At 37.3% G+C, this 20,756-nt stretch overlaps 1 protein-coding gene and 1 pseudogene across 8 annotated transcripts in view; both read right to left on the reverse strand.

Annotated features, from left to right (window-relative positions):
- The window catches only part of LOC111144574 (ring finger protein 170), a 47,115-nt gene that overhangs the window by 17,646 nt on the left and 8,713 nt on the right, over window positions 1-20,756 (reverse strand). For 7 of the 8 annotated variants that reach the window (XR_002640412.1, XM_022498940.1, XM_022498936.1 and 4 more), the window contains one exon: window positions 811-886. Coding sequence is in view for 6 of the 8 variants with exons in the window: in XM_022498936.1 (XP_022354644.1) it covers window positions 811-886 (76 nt within the window). In the remaining 2 variants the exon portion in view is untranslated. Of the gene's footprint in view, window positions 1-810; window positions 887-6,463; window positions 6,499-20,756 lie in introns of those variants that run through there. The other variant, XM_022498939.1, reaches the window with a different exon arrangement.
- On the reverse strand, window positions 998-1,322 carry LOC111144575 (annotated as a pseudogene).

Genomic DNA, 20,756 nt, shown 5'->3' on the forward strand with positions numbered 1-20,756 from the left:
ACTATCCCAGCATGAATTATTACTAACAGCAGCTCTGGAACAGAGTACCAGAGTACTACTAACACGCTTAAACTACTTCTGCATCAGGAATTCTTATTTGTTTAGCTCACAGCTGAATCCTTAATGCCTAGAACAGTGTCTGGCATATGGTAGATGTTTAATAAATATCTGGTGAATGAATAAATTGTGAAACACTCTTTGGAATTAAATTTTGATTGGTGAGTGGGAAATCAATTTTTATTTTTTGACATTAGCTATTTTGGCATGAAGATGTACAATATCCTACTCAGTCCAGCCTTCATGAAATATATTATATTTCTGACTCTTAGAGTCCATCTGGTGAAAAGCACAGAAGGGAAAGAAAAGTTTTCTTCTTTGCCTAATTAGTTTTGCTAACTTTGACCATGGAGAAAAAGAAGAGGAACAAAAAGCCACCCCTTGTAGTCCTCTCTTTGTAGGTCTCCAGGCAATATGTAGGTCATTGGGTAAAAAAAAAAAATAGTTTTTCTACTACATTTCATTAAAGCCAATTAGACGGTGGTTATTTCCTCACAATAACAGGAAAACTACTGTTTTTAAAGCAAGTTAAACACACACACACACACCCCCCCATGAAAATATCTGAGTAGTTAAGACTAGTCATTTACCTAATTTGAAAATATACAATCAATAGAATAGTTTAAATAACAAAGCAGGAAATCAGTTCATGTTTCCAAAAAGTTATTTGCTCTTTCATCACAATTTCATATGCAAGGGGAATAATAAATGTTACTCCTTATATAAATGCACACATCCATGTAACAACAGTACCTGTTCTGTTTGAAGTTGCTCCCGAAGTACCCTTACTAACTCTTGGTTTTCTGGGTGAATGTTCTGATGTGCATTTCTGTTGAGTAAAATATAATAAGTTTGAATATAAAATATTGTTAGATGAATCAGTTTTCTTTTTGTAAGTTTTTTTTTTTTTACACCTTTATTTATTTACTTTTCATTTAGTTTAAATCCTTGAAGGGTACAGCATCACACGGATTCTGTGGCCAATGGCTTTAGCAGGAAGGTTGCTTTGGAATTTGGCACGAACCATGCCACTGTTTCCATGAGAACAAGCTTTTCCCCAGATTACTCTGGTTTTGTTTGGTTGGCCACCAGGAGTCACTGTGTTGTTCCTTGCTTATACACAGAAGCACACCTCTTGCCTATATAGAATTCTGTTTCATCTTAAGCATAAACACCTTCGATTTGAAGAAGAACTATGTGCTCCCTATGACTCCGAAGACCCAGCTTATAGCAAAAATGGCCTTGGACCACAGCCCTCCAGACATGCTTTGGCATTTTAGATGTCCTGTTCCTAGCAGGTGTCCATAGGCTCCAAGATGGCAGAAAAAGTTTTTTTTTTTTTTTTTAAGTAATCCCTACATCCAATGTGGGTCAGGACCCCGAGATTAAGAGTCACATGGTCTACTGACTAAGCCAGCCAGGCACCCCAAATCAGTTTTCTTTATGGGTCTAAGTTTCAACCAAGAACTACTGGTAACTTCATAAATGCAAATGATGGCATATAACTGTCTCCAATTCCAGGACTGAACATTCCAGGTTACTCTGTGAGGAATTCTAGGATCACTAAGTATGGGCTGATTTCAGGTTCAACTGGCAAATGATGAAATCCAGAGGCCTAAGACCTTGTATTTGATTTGATGTAACTGCAGGCTTACAAATCATATGAAGAATAACTAATACATTTATTTCTTCTGTAAAATTCCTTCCAAAAAAAGCAACTACATAATTATATTATTATGCATTTGAACATTTATCCATATCTAATTAGATCTTTCCACCTATAAGGGGAGGGGTGTAGCAGAAAATAACACTGTATCATATAGAAAAGCCCAAACCTAATATACCACTAATATCTTAACTTTAACAATTCAAACAGAGACTCAAAGGCAAGAATTTAGAGGCTGAAATAAAGGATGAGATAAGACATGTGGGTGACTGGAAATCAGAACTCATGGTTAGGCCAGGGTGAGGGTGAAGATCTCCATCTGATTCACAGCTTAATTCCATTTGGCCACCCAGGTGCCCTTAAACTTAAACATTTTTTTTAAAGATTTTATTTATTTGAGAGAGAGAAAGAATGAGGAGAGAGAGCACGAGTGGGTGGGGGAGGGTTAGAGGCAGAAGCAGACTCCCCGCTGAGCAGGAAGACTGATGTGGGATTTGATGTGGGACTCAATCTTGGGACTCCAGGATCATGACCTGGGCTTAACCAACTGAGCCATCCACGCTCTAAATATTAATACTTTAACAGCAATATTTTAAGTTCACAAAATCCCAGCATTACTCTAGTATATAAGAGCCTTTATTCTCCCGGTGAGCTAATAGTCAACAGTGATAAAAGCTCTAAATGAGGGCCACCTGGGGGGCTCAGTCAGTTGGGCTTCTGACTTGATTTTGGTTCTAGTCATGATCTCAGGGTCATGGGATCGAGCCTTGTGTCCGGCTCTGTTCAGCGGGAAGTCAGCTTGAGGTTCTCTCACTCCCTCTCCCCTCCCCCCACCAAAATGAATGGATAAATCTTTAAAAACTAAAGAACAAAACACAAAAACAAAACAAAACAAAAAACACCCCCCTCTACATCAATATCCTAATGAGACAGGGAAAAGTTTATAAAATACATCTTATTATTATTCAACTTTTAGTAAATAATTTAAATTTTAGATAAAAAGCTGACAAAATATGACCATTAGTTCTGACAGAACATTAAAAAAAAAGTCAAATATCTAATCGGAAACTAAACATAAGGGTACCTGAGTGGCTCAGTCAGTTAAGTGTCCGCCTTTGGCTCAGGTCATGATCCCAGGGTCCTGGATCAAGCCCCACATACTGCTTCCTGCTCAGTGGAGGAAAAGAGCCTGCTTCTCCCTCTCCCTCTGCTCCTCTCCCCGCCTCAAGTAACACAACACAACGTAACACAACATAACATAACATAACATAAACCATGAATGTAATAAAGCTACTTGAACTGTTTAAATATCTTAAATTTCGGTAGATTATTTTATTTTACTTTTTTACAAGATTTTATTTATTTATTTGACACAGAGAGAGAGATCACAACTAGGCAGAAAGGCAGGCAGAGAGAGAAAGAAGGAGAAGCAGGCTCCCCACAGAGCAAGGAGCCCGATGTGGGGCTCAATCCCAGGACCCTAAAATCATGACCTGAACCGAAGGCAGATGCTCAACCAACTGAGCCATCCAGGCGCCCCGGATTATTTATTTTAAATAGTACCTTCTCGTGACTGAGTAAACATCTCCAGAAGAAAGCTACCCTCTGGTGGAAACAATCTATCAGGGAACAGCACATGAATCATCTCATTTGAGTACCAGTACACACCTAACTAAACAACATTTCTCTATGACACCTGAAAACCATTCCCTTCTCATTGGAAAAAGACAGTTACTATTTTTCAGAGTATAGATATAAACCATGTAACTGGAAGGTCTTTCTTTTGGTTTCTTTCCATAAAGGAGAAGGTAAAAGACTGTAAAATCTGGTAGTAGAATGTTAGAAAAGTCAAAGTATAGCCAGAGAACAAGAACAAACAGTCTGAGATGCTGACATGGCCTGTAGCTTGGAAGTTAAGTGTGATTAGCAACTATGAGCACAGAACCAAAAATCTAGAAAATAAAGGGATAATTAAGACGGACTGAAAGCTAGATTAGACAGTCTTCAAAATATGATTATCTAGGGGCGCCTGGGTGCTTCAGCTGGTTAAGCAGCTGCATTCTGCTCAGGTCATGATCCTAGAGTCCTGAGATCAAGTCCCGCAGCAGGCTCCCTGCTCAGGGAGGAGCCTGCCTCACCGTCTGCCCGCCACTTCCCTCCTTGTGTGCTCGAGCGCGTGCATGTGCGCACGCGCGCTCTCTCTCTCTCTCTCTCAAAGAAATTTTTAAAATCTTAAAAAAAAAAAAAAAAAAATCCCCTGGTGGACCAGGGGATTGCGCATCTGCCTTCAGGTCATGATCCCACAGTCCTAGAATTGAGCCCCACATTGGGCTCCCTGCTTCTCTCTCCCTTTGCTGCTCCCCCTGCTTGTGCTCCCTTTTTCTCTCTGTCAAATAAATAAGTAAAATCTTTAAAAAAGAAAAATATGACTCTTGGTTTCTACTTAGGTAACAATCTCAGGGTTATGTGATCAATCCCCGTGTCAAGCTCTGCGCTCAGGGGGGAGTCTGCTTGAGATTCTCTCTCTCCCTCTCCCCCTACTCACGTTCTCACTCTCTAAAATAAATAAATAAATCTTTTTAAAAATGTGATCATCTCAGCTATGAGAAATAACACTAAGTAGGTCCGAATAAAGTAAGATGCCAGGAAAACAGTGGCTCTAATACAGAAACAAAGTACATCATTTATTAATGATTAATGGTCCTTCATTATTCTTCGAAAGGAGAAACCAAAATTAACCAGTTAAGTTACGTGGCCCTTGAAAGAAGCCAGGAAGCTCTAATATGAAGAAGGAAATGATGCCCAAACCCTGGGTCAAGAAACAAAGTTTGAATCAAAGTTTACAAATGCACAAGTCTGTGGTTTATACATTAAACTGCTTTACCAAACCTTTTGGACTGGCTTTTGGTATGTCAACAAATGGCAACTATTCACAACAGCTTAAGACAAATTTATTATAACTATAATATATTGCTGAAGGAAATTAAAGAAGACACAAAAAAATGGAAAGACATCTTGTGTTCACAGACTGAAGACAATATTTCTAAGATGTAGGTTATCAGCTGATTTTTCACAGACATTTTGTTGGCCAAAAATAACTGGTATGATATATTCAAACTCCTAAAGTAAAAGCCTATAACCAAGAATACTCTATCTGCTAGAGTTGTCATTCAGAATTGAAGGAGATATAAAAGGTTTCCCAGATGAACAAAAGTTAAAGGAGTTCATTGCCACTAAACCAGCCTTACAAGAAATGTTAAGTTGACTTCTTTAAGCAGAAAAGAGAATGTCAAAACTATAAGCAACAAAATTATGAAAGGAAAAAATTTCACTGGTAAAGCAATCATACAGTAAAGGCAGTAGATCATTCACTCACAGAATTAGTATGAAGGTTAAAATAAAAAAGTTGTAAAATCAACCATATCTATAGAAACTAGTTGAGATACACACACATGCACAAAAGAGAACATATGAATCTTGATCTCAGGGTCATGAGTTCAAGCCCCCATGTTATGTGCAGAGCTAACTTAAAAAAAAAAAAGACATACATAAAATACATGTAAAATATGACATCATGCACATAAAACATGCAGGGGAAGGAGCAAAAATGTATTGCTTTTACAATGTGTTTGAACTTAAGCACCTTCAACTTAACCAGTATATATAGACAGCTAAATATATATAGGATGTTATATATGAATCTCATGGTAACCACAAACCAAAAGCCCATAATAGATACACAAAACATAAGGAGAACAGAATCCAAGCAAACACTTAAAAAAAAATCCTCAAATTACAAGGCAAGAGAGCAAAAGAAAGGATAAGAGAAGAACAAAAACAACCAGAGACCAGCTGACAAAATGTCAGTAACTGCAAACTTATCAATAATCACTTTTTATTTTTAATATTTTTTTTCACCATTTTAAGTGTAGTCTTTACTCCCTATCACCTATTTTACTCATCCTCTTAACAACTTCCCCTCTGGTAACCACCATGAGTTTGTTCTTTATAATTAAGGCTCTGTTTCTTGGTTTATCTTTCTCACTTTTTTTTCCTTTGCTCATCTGTTTTGTTTTAAATTCCATATATGAGTGACATCATAAGGTATTTGTCTTTCTCCAACTATTTCACTTAGCATTACACTCTGTAGCTCTATCCATATTTTTGTAAATGACAAGATTTCATTCCTTTTTTAATGGCTGAATAATATACCATTGTATATGTATACCACATCTTCTTTATTCATCTATCAGTGGACACCTGGGCTGCTTCTATACCTTGGCTACCATAAATAATGCTGCAGTAAACACAGGGGTACATGTATCCTGTTCATTAGTGGTTTTGTATTTTTTTGGGTAAATACCCAGTAGAGTGATTACTGAATCACTCTATTTTAAATTTTTTGAGGAACCTCCATACTGCTTCCACAGAGGTTGCACCAGTTTCCATTCCCATCAACAGTGCACAAGGGTTCCTTTTTCTCCACATCCTTGCCAGCACTTGTTGTTTCGTGTGTTTTTGATTTTAGCCATTTCGACAGCTCTGAGGTGGTATCTCATCAGTTTTCATTTGCATTTCCTTGATAAGTGATGTTGAGCATCTTTTCATGTGTCTGTTGGCCATCCAGATGTCTTCTTTGGAGAAACATCTATTCACTCCCTCTGCCCGTTTTTAAAATTGTATTATTTGGGTATTTTGGTATTGAGTTGTATAAATTCTTCATATATTTTGGATACTAACCTCTCACTGGATATATCATTTCCAAGCATATTCTCCCATTCAGTAGGTTGTCTGTTTGGTTGCCTGTTTCCTTAGTTGTGCAGAAGCTTTTTACTTTGAGGTCGTCCCAACAGTTTATTTTTGTTATTATTTCCCTTACTTCAGGAAACAAATTTAGAAAAATGTTACTATGGCTGATGTCCTAGAAATCACTACCTATGCTCTCTTCTGGAATTTTTATGGTGTCAGGTCTCACATTCAGGTCTTTAATTCATTTTGAATTTATTTTTGTGTGTGGTGACAAAAAGTGGTCCATTTTCATTCTTTTGCATGCAGCTGTACAGATTTATCAACACCATTATTAAAGAGACTATCTTTATATATTCTTGCCTCCTTTGTTGAAGATTGGCCATGTGGGGCGCCTGGGTCGCTCAGTGGGTTAAAGCCTCTGCCTTCGGCTCAGGTCATGATCTCAGGGTCCTGGGATCGAGACCCGCGTTGGGCTCTCTGCTCAGCAGGGAGCCTGCTTCCCATCCTCTCTCTCTCTGTCTGCCTCTCTGCCTACTTGTGATCTGTCTGTCAAATGAAAAAATAAAATCTTAAAAAAAAAAAAAAAAGAAGACGATCGGCCATGTAAGCATGGGTTTATTTCTGGGTTTTCTATTCTGTTCTATTGATCTATGTGTGTATTTTTTTTCTCTTTTAATGAGGCTCCACACCCAACGTGGAGCCCAACCTGGGGCTTCAACTCATGACCCTGAGCCCCAGGCTTGAGCTAAAATCAAGAGTCAGACTCAACCAACTGAACCACCCAAGCGCTACTCTATGTGTCTTATGTTTATGCCAGTTACTGCTTTATAATATAACTTTAAGTCTGGTATTGTGATACCTCCAGTATTGTTTTTCAAGATTGCTTGAGCACTGTCTTTCCCTTTCATTGCATTGCCTTAAATTTCTTTCTTTAGTGTTTTATAATTTTCAAAGTATACATCTTTCACCTCTTTGGTTAAATTTATTCCTAAATATTTGTTTTTGGTGCAACTGTAAATGAGACTCTTCTCTTAATTTCTCTTTCTGCCACTTCTTTATTACTGTATAGGAATGCAACAGATTTTTGTCCATTGATTTTGTAACATGAAACTTTACTGAATTCATTTATTAGTTCTAGTAGTCTTTTGACAGTCTTTAGGGTTTTCTATGAATAGTTTCATGTCATGTGCAAATAATGACAGTTTTGCTTCTTCCTTACAAATCTAGATTCCTTTTATACCTTTTTCTTATCTGATTGTTGGACCTCCAGTACATGTTGAATAAAAGTGATAAGAGTGGACATCCTTGTCTTATTCCAGACCTTAGGGGAAAGCTCTCAGCTTTTCACCATTGAGTATGGTATTAGCTATGAGTTTTTCATATATGGCCTTTCTTATGCTCTGGTATGTTACATCTAACTTACCTTGTTGAAGGTTATTGTCATGAATGGATGCTGTACTTTGTAAAATGCTTTTTCTGCATATACTGAAATGACTGTATGGTCTTTATCCTTTCTTATGATGCTGAAATGTTCTTTTCTGAGCCTGTGCCCTTATGTTTGCACCAACACCTTCCCCTACTCCTCTGTTACTAAATGTACTAATGTACTAGAGGCTCTTCTGTTTTGCTAAACAGCAACCCATAAACCTGGGAATGGGTCAGAATAGGAATGGGCACTCAAAGAAGACATACAAATGGCTAACAGACACATGAAAAATATTCATCATCATTAGCCATCAGAGAGATTCAAATCAAAACCACACTGAGATACCACCTTACACAGGTTAGAATGGCTAAAATTAACAAGACAAGAAACAAGTGTTGAAGAGGATGTGGAGAAAGGAGAACCCTCCTACACTGCTGGTGGGAATGCAAGTTGGTGCAGCCACTTTGGAAAACAGTGTGGGGATTCCTTAAGAAATTAAAAATAGAGCTACCCTATGACCCTGCAATTGCACTACTGGGTATTTACCCCAAATATACAGATGTTGTAAAAAGAAGGGCCATATGTACCCCAATGTTCATAGTAGCAATGGCCACAACTGTGGAAGGAGCCAAGATGCTTTTCAACAGATGAATGGATAAAGAAGATATGGTCTATATATACAATGGAATATTATGCCTCCATCAGAAAGGATGAATACCCAACTTTTGTATCAACATGGACAGAACTGTCCATGGACATGAACAGGAGGAGATTATGCTGAGTGAAATAAGTCAAGCAGACAAAGTCAACTGTCATATAGTTTCACTTACTTGTGGAGCATAAGGAATAACATGGAGGACATTAGGAGAAGGAAAGTTAAAGTGAACTTGGGGAAATCCGAGGGGGAGACGAAACATGAGAGACTGTGGACTCTGAGAACCAAACTGAGGGTTTTGGAAGAGAGGGGAGTGGGGGAATGGATGAGCCTGGTGGTGGGTATTAAGGAGGGAACGTATTGCATGGAGCACTAGATGTGGTGCATAAACAATGAATCTTGGAACACTGAAAAAAATTAAATTAAAAAAAAAAAAAAAAAAAAAAAAGGAACGGGCACTCCAGTTTTTATGGCCCTAAGACTTAAGAGTTTCCCAGGACCAGGCCAGGAGGCTCTAAGGGCTGTTTAAATGATCATACAGTTTTTATCCTTCCTCTTATTGATGTGTTTCATAGTGACTGTTTTGTGAATACTGAACCACATTTACATACTGGGAATAAATCCCAGTTGACCATGGTGTATGATTTTTTTAAATGTACTGTTGGATTCAGTTCGCTAATATTTTGTTGAGGATCTTTGCACCCACATTCATGAGCAATATTAGCGTATAGTATTCTTTTTTTATGGTATCTTTCTCTAGTTTTGGTATCAGGGTGATAATAGGCCTCACAGAATAAATTTGGAACTTTTCCTTCCTCTGTATTTTTTTGTAATAGTTTGAGAAGAATAGGTATCATTTCTTTAAATGTATGGTAGAATTCTCCTGCGAAGCTGTCTGTTCCTGGATGTTTGTTTTTTGGTAGTTTTCTGATTACTGATTCATCTCATTGCTGGTAATCAACCTGTTCAAATTTTCTACTTCTTCCTGCCTTCCATATAGGTAGGTCATATGCTCTAGGAATTTATCCATTTTCTTCTACGTTGTCCAATTTGTTGGCATATAGGTTTTCACAATATTGTAATACTGTTTTAATTGCTTGTATTTCTATGGTATTGCTTATTACTTCTCTTTAGTGATTTTGTTTATTTGGATCCTCTCTCTCTTTCTCTCTCTTTTTTTTTTTTTTAAAGATTTTATTTATTTATTTGACAGAGAGAAATCACAAGCAGGCAGAGAGGCAGGCAGAGAGAGAGGAGGAAGCAGGCTCCCTGCTGAGCAGAAAGCCCGACGCGGGGCTTGAACCCAGGACCTGGGATCATGACCTAAGCCAAAGGCAGCGGCTTAACCCACTGAGCCACCCAGGCGCCCCTCTCTCTCTTTTTTTAAATGAGTCTTGCCACAGGCTTATCAGTTGTATATTTTCAAAGAACCAGCTCCTGGTTTCACTGATATGTTCTAGTGGGTTTGTTGTTGTTACTTTCTATATCACTTATATCTACTCTAATTTTTATTATTTCCTTCCTTTTGCTGGGTTTGGATTTTTGTTTGTTCCTCTTTTTCCAGCTCCTTTAGGTATAAGGTTAAGTTATTTATTTGAGGTTTTCCTTGCTTCATGAGGTAGGTCTCTATTGTATAAACTTCCTTCTTAGAACCACTTTTGCTGCATTCCAAAGATTTTGAACTGTTGTTTTCGTTTTCATTTGTTTCCATATAAGTTTTGATTTCTTGGTTGACCCACTCATTGTTTAGGAGCATATTATTTAACCTCCATGTATTTGTGTTTTTCCCAGATTTTTTCTTGTGGTTGATTTCTAGTTTCATAGCATTGTGGCCAGAAAAGATAAATTATATGACTTAGATTTTTTTTAATGTGTTGAGTGACTTGTTTTGTGGCCTAATATGTGATCTATTCTGGAGAATGTTCCAGATACACTTTAAAATAATGTGTATTCTGTTGTTTTAAGATGGAGTGTTCTGAACATGTCTGTTAAATCACTCTGGCCTAGTATGTCATTCAAAGCCAGTTTCCTTGTTGAATTTCTATACAGATGATCTGTCCATTGATATAAGTGGAGTATTCTATTACTATCAATTATTTTATGTTTGTTATTAACTGTTTTATGTATTTTATGTATTAACTGTTTTATGCATGTTGGGTACATTCAATAATCACTTAAATGTAAATAAAATGAATTCATGGGGCACCTAGATGGTTGAGTTGGTTAAGCATCTAACTTTGGCTCAGATCATGATCCCAGGGTTCTGGGATCAAGCCCTGCAATGGGGTCCCTACTCAGCAGGGTGTCTGCTTCTCCTTCTCCCTCTGCCCCTCCCCTCTATTCATGCTTTCTCTCTCCCTCAAATAAATAACTAAAATCTTAACAAAAAAAAAAATTCTCCCATCAAAAGTCATTGGGTGACTGAATGCATAAAAAAAGGAAGATGCCAGGGTGCCTGGGTGGCTCAGTGGGTTAAGCCTCTGCCTTCAGCTCAGGTCATGATTGATCTCAGGGTTCTGGGATCGAGCCCTGCATCGGGCTCTCTGCTCAGCGGGGAGCCTGCTTCTCCCCCTCTATCTCTGCCTGCCTCTCTACCTACTTGTGATCTCTCTCTGTCAAATAAATAAATAAAATCTTAAAAAAAAAAAAAAAAGGAAGATGCCTACCCTATGACCCAGCAATTGCACTACTAGGTATTTATCCAAAGGATACAAAAATGTTTATTCAAAGGGGTCACATGCACCCCAGTGTTTACAGCAGCACCATCAACAATAGCCAAGGGGCATCTGGGTGGCTCAGTCAGTTAAATATCTGCCTTCAGCTTAGGTCATGATCCCAGGACCCTGGGATCAAGTCCCACATCAGGCTTCCTGCTCACTGGGGAGTCTGCTTCTCCCTCTCTCTCTCTCCCCCTCACCCCTGCTTGTGCTCTCTCTTGCTCTCTCTCAAATAAATAAATAAAATCTTTTAAAAAAAATAGCCAAATTATGAAAAAGAGCCCCAATGTTCATAGCAGCAATGGCCACAATCGCCAAACTGTGGAAAGAGTCAAGATGCCCTTCAACACACTATATATATATATATATAAAACAGAGCATTACTCAGCCATCAAAAAGAACGAAATCTTGGGGCATCTGGGTGGCTTAGTCAGTTAAGCATCTGCCTCTGGCTCAGATCATGAGCTCAGAGTCCTGTGAAGGACCACTGCACCAGGGGGCTCAGTGGGGAGTCTGCTTCTCCCACTTCCCCTGCCTTTCCCCATTGCTCATGCACTCTCTAATAAATAAATAAAATCTTAAAAAAAAAAAAGAATAAAATCTTGCCATTTGCAACAATGTGGATAGAACTAGAGTGTATTATGCTAAGTGAAATAAGTCAGTCAGAGAAAGACAAATATCATTATGATTTCCCCCATATGTGGAATTTAAGAAACAAAACAGATGAACATAGGAGAAAAGAAGGAAAAATAAACTAAAATAAAACAGAGAGGGAGGGAAATCTCTTAACTGTAGAGAACAAACTGAGGATTGCTGCAGGGGAGGAGGGCATGGGGATGCACTAAATGGGTGATGGGCATTAAGGTAGACACTTGGGATGAACACTGGGTGTTATACGTAAGTGATGAATCACTGAATTCTACTCCTGAAACCTCCCTCCCCTCCCCCCAAAAAAGACGCATCAAATGTTAATTTCAGACCTAAACCAAAAGTGAAGGGATGGGAAAAGACACATCTTACAAGAGGAAAAAAAAAAGTTGGGATAGCACTACTTAAATAGACTTTAGTAATAAAACAATAATTTTAACAGGGGATAAAGAAAGACATTACATAATGGAAAGGATAAATCCAGGAACAAGATATAACAATTTTAAGTATCTATGTGCCCAACATAGGACCACCTAAATACACAAAGCAATGACTAACAGACTCAAAGGAGAAATTGACAGCAATACAGTAACAGGAGAGGACTTTAACACCCCACTTACATTAATGAATAGGTCATCCAGGCAGAAAATCAATAAAGAAACAATAGTTTAGAATGACACATTAGACCAGATGGACGTAACAGTTAAGTACAGAACATTCCATCCAAAAAGAGCAGAATACATATTCTTTTAAAGTGCACACGGAACATTCTTCAGGACAAATCACACATTAGGGCACAAAACAAGTCTCAATAGATTTAAGAAGATTGAAATCCTATTGAGCATTGTTTCCAATCATAATTACATGAAACAAAATCAATTACAAGAAAAAAAAAACTGGAAAGAACACAAGCATGTGGATGGAAAACAACATGCTACTAAATAACCAACGGGTTAACAAAGAAATCAAAGAGGAAATAAAAAAGAATACCTGGAGACAAATGAAAATAGAAACACAAAGGTTCAAAATCTTTGGTATTCCGCAAAAGTTGTTTTAAGAGAGATGTTAATAGCAATAGAGACCTGCCTCAAGAAACAAGAATATTCTCATAAACAAATGTTACACCTACAGAAACTAGAAAAAGAATATACAAGGCTCAGAGTTAGAAGAGGAAGGAAATAATAAAGATTAGAGTAGAAATGCATGAAATAGAGACAAAAAAAAAAAAGAAACAGAAAGAAAAGATCAGTGAAACTAACAGTTAGTTCTTGGAAAGATAAACAAAATTGATAAATCTTAAGCCAAACTCAGCAAGAAAAAAAGAACTCAAAGAAAATCAGAAATGAAACAGAAGTTACAACCAACATTATAGAAATACAAAAGATTTTTAGGAACTACTACAAAAAATTATATGCCAACAAAGTGGATGACCTAGAAGAGGATAAATTGATAGAAATATATAATTTTCCAAGATTGAATCAAGATGATCTAGGAAATCTGAACAAACCAGTGACTAATAATGAAACTGAATCAATAATCAAAACACAACTAAGAAAGTAAGTCCAGGACTAGATGGCTTCACAGGTAAATTCTACCAAACACTTAAAGAAGAGGTAATACTTACCCTTCTCAAACAATTTTAAAACTATAGAAAAGAAGAAATGTTTCCAAATGTATTCTAAGAAGCCATCATTGTCCTGATACCAAAACTAAACAAAGACACAATTAAAAAAAAAAAGGAAATTACAGACCAATGTCTCTGATGAACACAGATGCAGAAATACTCAACAAAATATTAGCAAATCATATTCAACAATACATTAAGTGATTCATTCACTATGATCAAGTGGGAGTCATTTCACAATAATAAGACAGGTTCAATACCCATAATTCAATCAATATGTTACACCACATTAACTAAAGGATAAAAATCATATGATCATCTCAATAGATGCAGAAGAACATTTGATAAAATTCAACATCCATTCATGATAAAAACTTTCAATAAAACGGGTTTGTTTTTTTTTAAAGATTTTATTTATTTGACAGGGATCACAAGTAGCCAGAGAGGCAGGCAGAGAGAGAGAGGAAGGGAAGCAGGCTCCCCGCTGAACAGCGAGCCCAATATGGGGCTCGATCCCAGGACCCTGAGATCATGACCCGAGCCGAAGGCAGAGGCTTAACCCACTGAGCCACCCAGGTGCCCCAATAAAACAGGTTTTAGACGGTAGATACCTCAACATAATAAAGGACATATATGAGAAACCCACAGGTGATATGTCATAGTCAATGGTCAAAAGTAGAAAGCCTTCCTCTAAGAGCAAGAACAAAACAAGGATGTCCATCCTCCCCACATTCCTTATATAACACACTACTCAAGTCCTACTCACTGTAATCAAACAAGAAATGAAATGCATCCAAATTGGTGAAAAAGTAAAATGCTCATGATTTGCAGATGACATGATAGTATACACTGAAAACCCTACAGTCTCCAACAAAAATTATTAGAATGAATGAATTCAGGGAAGTTGCAGTATACCAAATAAATATATAAAAATCTGCTCCATTTCTATACATTAACAAAAAAACAGCAGAAAGAGAAATTTAAAAAACAGTCCCATTTGCAACTGCCTCAAAAAGAATAAAATACCTAGGGATATATTTAACCAAGGAGGTTAAAGACCTGTACTTTGAAAACTATAAGACACCAATGAAATAAACTGAAAACAACAAAAACAAGTGGAAAGACATAGCACACTCATAGACTAGAAGAATTAACATAGTTAAAATGTCTATAGTACCCAAAGCAATCTACAGACTCAATGCAATCTCTACAAAGATACCAATAACATTTTTTGGTGCACCTGGGTGGCTCAGTCAGTTAAGCATCTGACTCTTGGTTTTGGCTCAGGTCATGGTCTCATAGGTCATTAGATCAAGCCCTGCATCAGGCTCCACACTCAGTGGGGAGTTTGCTTGAAGATTCTTGCCCTCTGCCCCTCTCCACCATAAATAATCTTTGAAAAAAAGAAAAGAAAATACCAACAGCATTTCTCACAAACTAGAACAAATAATCTTAAAATTTGTACAGAACCACAAAAGAGCCCCAATGGCCAAAACACACTTGAGAAAAAAGAACAAAGCTGGAGGTATCACAAATCCAGTTTTCAAAATATACTATAAAGCTATAGTAATCAGAACAGTATGGATATGGTATGACACAAAAGTAGATACGAACATCAATGGAACAGAATAGAGTCCAGAAATAACCCCATGCTTTTATGGCCAATTAATGTACAACAAAAGAACCAAGAATATACAATGGGGAAAAAAGACAGTCTCTTCATTAAGGGTTTTGGGAAAACTGGATAGCTACATGCGAATGACTGGACCACTTTTGTATACCATACACAAAAGTAAATTCAAAACGGATTAAAGACCTAAATTAGGACCTGACATAAAAATCCTAGAAGAAAACAAAGTATGTACATATTTTATATATTGACATCAGCCTTAACAATATTTTTCTGGATCTGTCTCCTCAAGCAAGGGAGACAAAAGCAAAAATAAACTATTGAGACTGCATCAAACTAAAAAGCTTTTTGCACACTAAAGGATACTATCAACAAAGTAATAAGGCAATCTATTGAATAGAAGATATTTGCAAATTTTATATCCACTAAGGGGTTGATATCCAAAATATATAAGGAACTCATACAACTTAGCACCACAACACCCCCAAATAATCTGATTAATAAATGGTAAAAGGACCCAAATAGACATTTTACCAAAGAAAACATCCAGATGGCCAACAGACATTTGAAAAGATGCTCAGTGCCACTAATCATCAGGGAATGCAAGTCAAAACAACAATGAAGCATTACCTCACGCCTGTCTGAATGACTATTATCAAAAAGATAAGAAATAACCAAGTGTTGGCCAGAATGTGGAGAAAGGCAAATTTTGTGCACTACTGGTAGGAATGTATATTGGTGCAGCCACTGTGGAAAATCAAATGGCAGTTTTAATTTAAAAAAATTAAAAATAGAAATCATATAATCTAATAATCCCTCTTCTGGGGAGTCACCTAAGGAAAATAAAAACACCAATGCAAAAAGATATATGTACCCCTATATTTGTTGCAGCATTATCAACAAGAGCCAAGATACGGAAACAACCTAAGTGTCCTTTGATAGATGAATTGATGAAGAAGATGTGATACATGTACACAACACAATATTACCCAACATAAGAAAGAATGAAATCTAGGAGGGGTAGAGAATGAAATCCTGCCATTCATGACAACACAGATGGACCTAGCTGGTACTACTCTAAGTGAAACAAGTCAGAGAAAAGACAAAACACCATATGAATTTACTTGTATCTGGAATCTAAAAAACAAAACAAATGAGCAAACAAAATAAAAAACTGAAGCAGACTCCTAAATACAGAAAACAAACTGATGGCTGTAAGAGGGAAAGGGGATGGGCAAAATAGGTGAAAGGGATTAAGAGGTATAAACTCTCCAACGTAAAGTAAATAAATCACAAATACGTTAAGTATAGCATAGGAAATACAGAGAATAATACTATAATTTAATACATTGACAGATGGCAACTAAACTCACTCACTGTGGTGAGTATTTGATAATGCATAAAGCTGTTGAATTACCATGTTATATACCTAAAACTAATATTGTATGTCAACTATAATTAAAAATAAAAACTAGGGGAAAAAAAATCATCTACTCTAAAAGAAAGAAAGAAAGACCCAAACTGGGGTGCCTGGGTGGCTCAGTGGGTTAAACCTCTGTCTTCAGCTCGGGTCATGATCCCAGGGTTCTGGGATCAAGCCCCACATCCAGCTCTCTGCTCAGCAGGGAGTCTGCTTCCCTGCCCCCTGCCTGTCTCTCTGCCTACTTGTAATCTCTGTCTGTCAAATAAACAAATAAAATCTTTAAAAAGAAAGAAAGACCCAAATTAAAATTTATGTTATGTCAATGGACCCCAATTAGCTAAAACAATCTTGAAAAAGAGCAATGTTGTAGGACACATACATTCTGATTTCAAAATTTACTACAAATCTATAGTAATCAAAATGGTATGGTACTGACCTAAGGACAAACATATGTCCCAATGGAATAGAACACAGAATCCAGAAATAAAATCATATAAATGGTCAAGTTGTTTTTGATAAGGATACCAAGACCCGGGACACCTGGGTGGCTCAGTTGTTAAGTTCTGCCTCCTCCTCAGGGCATGATCCCAGGGTCCTGGGATTGAGCCCCAAATCTGGGCTTCCCGCTCAGTGGGAAGCCTGCTTCTCCCTCTCCCACACCCCCTGCTTCTGTTCCCTCTCTCGCTGTGTCTCTCTTTGTCAAATAATAAAATCTTAAAAAAAAAAAAAAAGATACCAAGACCCTTCAAGAAAGAAGGGTGGTCTTTTCAACAAATGTTATTGGGAAAACTGAATATACACATGCAAAAGAATGAAGAAGGACCCTTACTTCCTATCACATACAAAAATAAGCTCAAAATGAATCAAAGACCTATACTTAAGAGCTAAAGCTACAAAAATCTTAGAAGAAAACATAGAAGAAAATCTTCGTGACCTTAGATTTGGCAATGATTTCTTAAATATGGCACCAACAACATAGGAAACAAAAGAAAAAATAAATCGGACTTTATCAATGTTAGAAAGTTTGTGCATTAAAGGACACTATAAAGAAAGTAAAAAGACAACTCACAGAATAGAAGAAAACATCTAGAAATCATATTGTTGATAAGTGAGTAATACCAGAATATATAAAGAATTCTCATAACTTTTGTGTCAACTATACTTCAATGGGAAAAAACTCTCAAAGGGACACCTGGCTGGCTCAGTTGGTAGAGCAAGAGACTTTTGATTTCAGTGTCTTGAGTTCAAGCCCCATGTTGGGTGTCTACAAAAACAAACAAACAAAAACTCTTATAACTTGAAAATAAAGCAAACACCCCAATTCAAAGATTGGCAAAGACCTTGAATAGACTCCTTCGAAGAAGACAAATATATTGTTAATAAGCATATGAAATGATCAACATCATTCATCGTAAGTGAAATGCAGATCAAAACTCCAACCAGAGGGGCACCTGGGTGGCTCAGCCTATTAGGCGGTGGACTCTTGATTTCCATTCAGGTCATGATCCTGGGGTCCTGGGATTTGGCCTGCACTCAGTGGGGAGTCTGCTTCTGGGTTCTCCTCTCTCTGCCCCTCTTCCACCCACTAGCGCATGTGCATGCATGCACACTTCCTCTCTCTCAAATAAATAATAAATAAATCTTAAAAAAAACCCTCCAATGAGATACAACTTTACACCCATTTGGATGACAATTATAAAAAAATAGAAGGTAGCAAGTGTTGACAAAGATACAGAAAAATTGGAACCACTGTTCACTGCTGATGCTGCGAATGTAAAATGGGCCAGCTACTGTGAAAAACACTTTCCTTAAAAAGTTAAAAATAGGAGCACCTGGGTGGCCCAGTGGGTTAATGCCTCTGCCTTCAGCTCGGGTCATGGTCCCAGGGTCCTGGGATCGAGCCCCCGCATTGGTCTCTCTGCTCAGTGGGGAGCCTGCTTCCTCCCTCTCTCTCTGCCTGCCTCTCTGTCTACTTGTGATCTCTGTGTGTCAAATAAATAAATAAAATCTTAAAAAAAAAAAAAAAAGTTAAAAATAGAATTACCATATGATCCAGCAATTTCAATTGAAAGCAGGTCTTCGTACACTAATGTTCAATGTTGTATCAGTATTTGTCGAACTAACAGCCAAAAGGTGGGAGCAATTCAAATGTCCATCAAAAACAAATGGATAAACAAAATATGGTATATACATACGATGGAGTATTATTCAGCTATAAGAAGGAATGCTATTCTGATACATGCCAGAATGTAGCTGGATCTTGAAAGCATTATGCTAAGTGAAGTAAGCCGGACACAAATGAACAAATATTATATGATTCCACTTTATGAGGTACCCAGAATTGACTAATTCATTGAGATAAATGGTAGAACAGAGGTTTCTAAGGGCTGGAAGGAAGGAGAATGGGAAGTTATTGTTTAACTGGTACAGTTTCTTTTTTTTCTTTCTTTTTTTTTTTTTTTTTTTAAGATTTTATTTATCTATTTGACAGAGATCACAACCTGGCAGAACAGCAGACAGAAAGAGAGGGGGAAGCTGGCTCCCCGTTGAGCAGAGAGCCCGATGTGGGGCTCGATCCCAGGACCCTGGGATCATGACCTGAGCGGAAGGCAGAGGCTTTTAACCCACTGAGCCACCCAGCCACCCCCAACTGGTACAGTTTCTGTTTGAAATGATAAAGTTCTGGCAAGGGAGTAGTGATGGCTAGACAACATTGTCAATGTACTTAATGCCAATGAACTGTGTTCCTGAAGTGGTAAATTTTATGCTGTGTTTATCTCACCACAATACAAAAAAATAATTATAGTGGCTCAAAACCTCAAAGAAATTACCGAAAAGAGACAAAAGTTTTATCTAAATTGTAAACTACACATGCTCCCCTCTCCCAACTCATTACTAATTGATAACTTCAGTAGAAGTAACAGGATTACAACTGCCAACTGAATTTGAATCTGAAGAGCTGGACAGGAACTTAAACTGACCTCCTACCCAATCATATGACAGACTGAAGATTCAAAGTATAATATGAAGTACCTTACATATTCTGAGAAGTTACTTCTAAGGTAGACCCAAAATCTATTATTTATCTTTACCTATTGGCCTTGGTTCTGTCCATGAAGCCACATAAAATAAATCTAATAAATCTAATTCTTCAATAAAATAAGCCCTGATCATATTTAAAGACAGCTCTTATGTCCAACAGACTTTTCCACTAAGCTCGATATCCCCAGTCCCTTCAAGCATTTTATATGGTTTTTATAGCTTTACCCACTCTGATAACTTCCCCTGAATGTTTACCAGTTTAAAATTATTCACCCAAACTGTAAATTACCCAAATGTGACCTTTATCTGGTTATTTGACTGTGCAGCATAATACTGCTAAGTTTTTCACATCTACAACATACAATTGCCTTTTTAAATATAAAACTATTGGTTTGGGGGTACCTGCGTGGCTAAGTCATTAAGCATCTGTCTTCGACTCAGGTCATGATTCCAGGGTTCTTGGATCAAGCCCCACATCAGGCTCACTGCTCAGCAAAGAGCCTGCTTCTCCCTCTCCCTCTGCCTGCTGCTCCCCCTACTTGTGCTCTCTCTGTCAAATAAATAAACTAAATTAAATAAAAACAAACAAACTTTTGGTTTGCACTTCATATCTTTCTAGTCTGTGGGGAAAACTTTTATTATATAAGTAATAAATACCCATAGCAGGAAAATTAGAAAAATAAGGAAAAAGCAAAATATTTTAAAATTAATTTTATCAAAAATAATTTTTAAACAGTATAGTTTACTTGACCTTTGGTTTTGTGCTGTGTCTTTCAATCATCAGTTCTTGCTCAAAAATTTATCATGGATACTTCCACATGATAAAGTTATATCTGCATCTCATTCTTTTTTTTTTTTTTTAAGATTTTATTTATTTATTTGACAGAGAGACTGTAGACAGACATGGAACACAAGCAGGGGGAAGGGATGGGGGAGAGGGAGAAGCAGGGAGCCTGAGGCAGACCTTGATTCCAGGCCCTCAGATCATGACCTGAGTGCAAGGCTGATGCTTAATCAACTAAGCCACCCAGGTGCCCCTGCCTTTTCATTTTTTTGATGATATCCTTTGAAGCATGCAAGTTGGGAATTTTGATGACGTCTAATTTATCTATTTCTTTT

Source organism: Enhydra lutris, unplaced genomic scaffold (genome assembly GCF_002288905.1).
Source record: "Enhydra lutris kenyoni isolate GAN:26980312 unplaced genomic scaffold, ASM228890v2 scaffoldscaffold11, whole genome shotgun sequence".
NCBI classification, from domain to species: domain Eukaryota; kingdom Metazoa; phylum Chordata; class Mammalia; order Carnivora; family Mustelidae; genus Enhydra; species Enhydra lutris.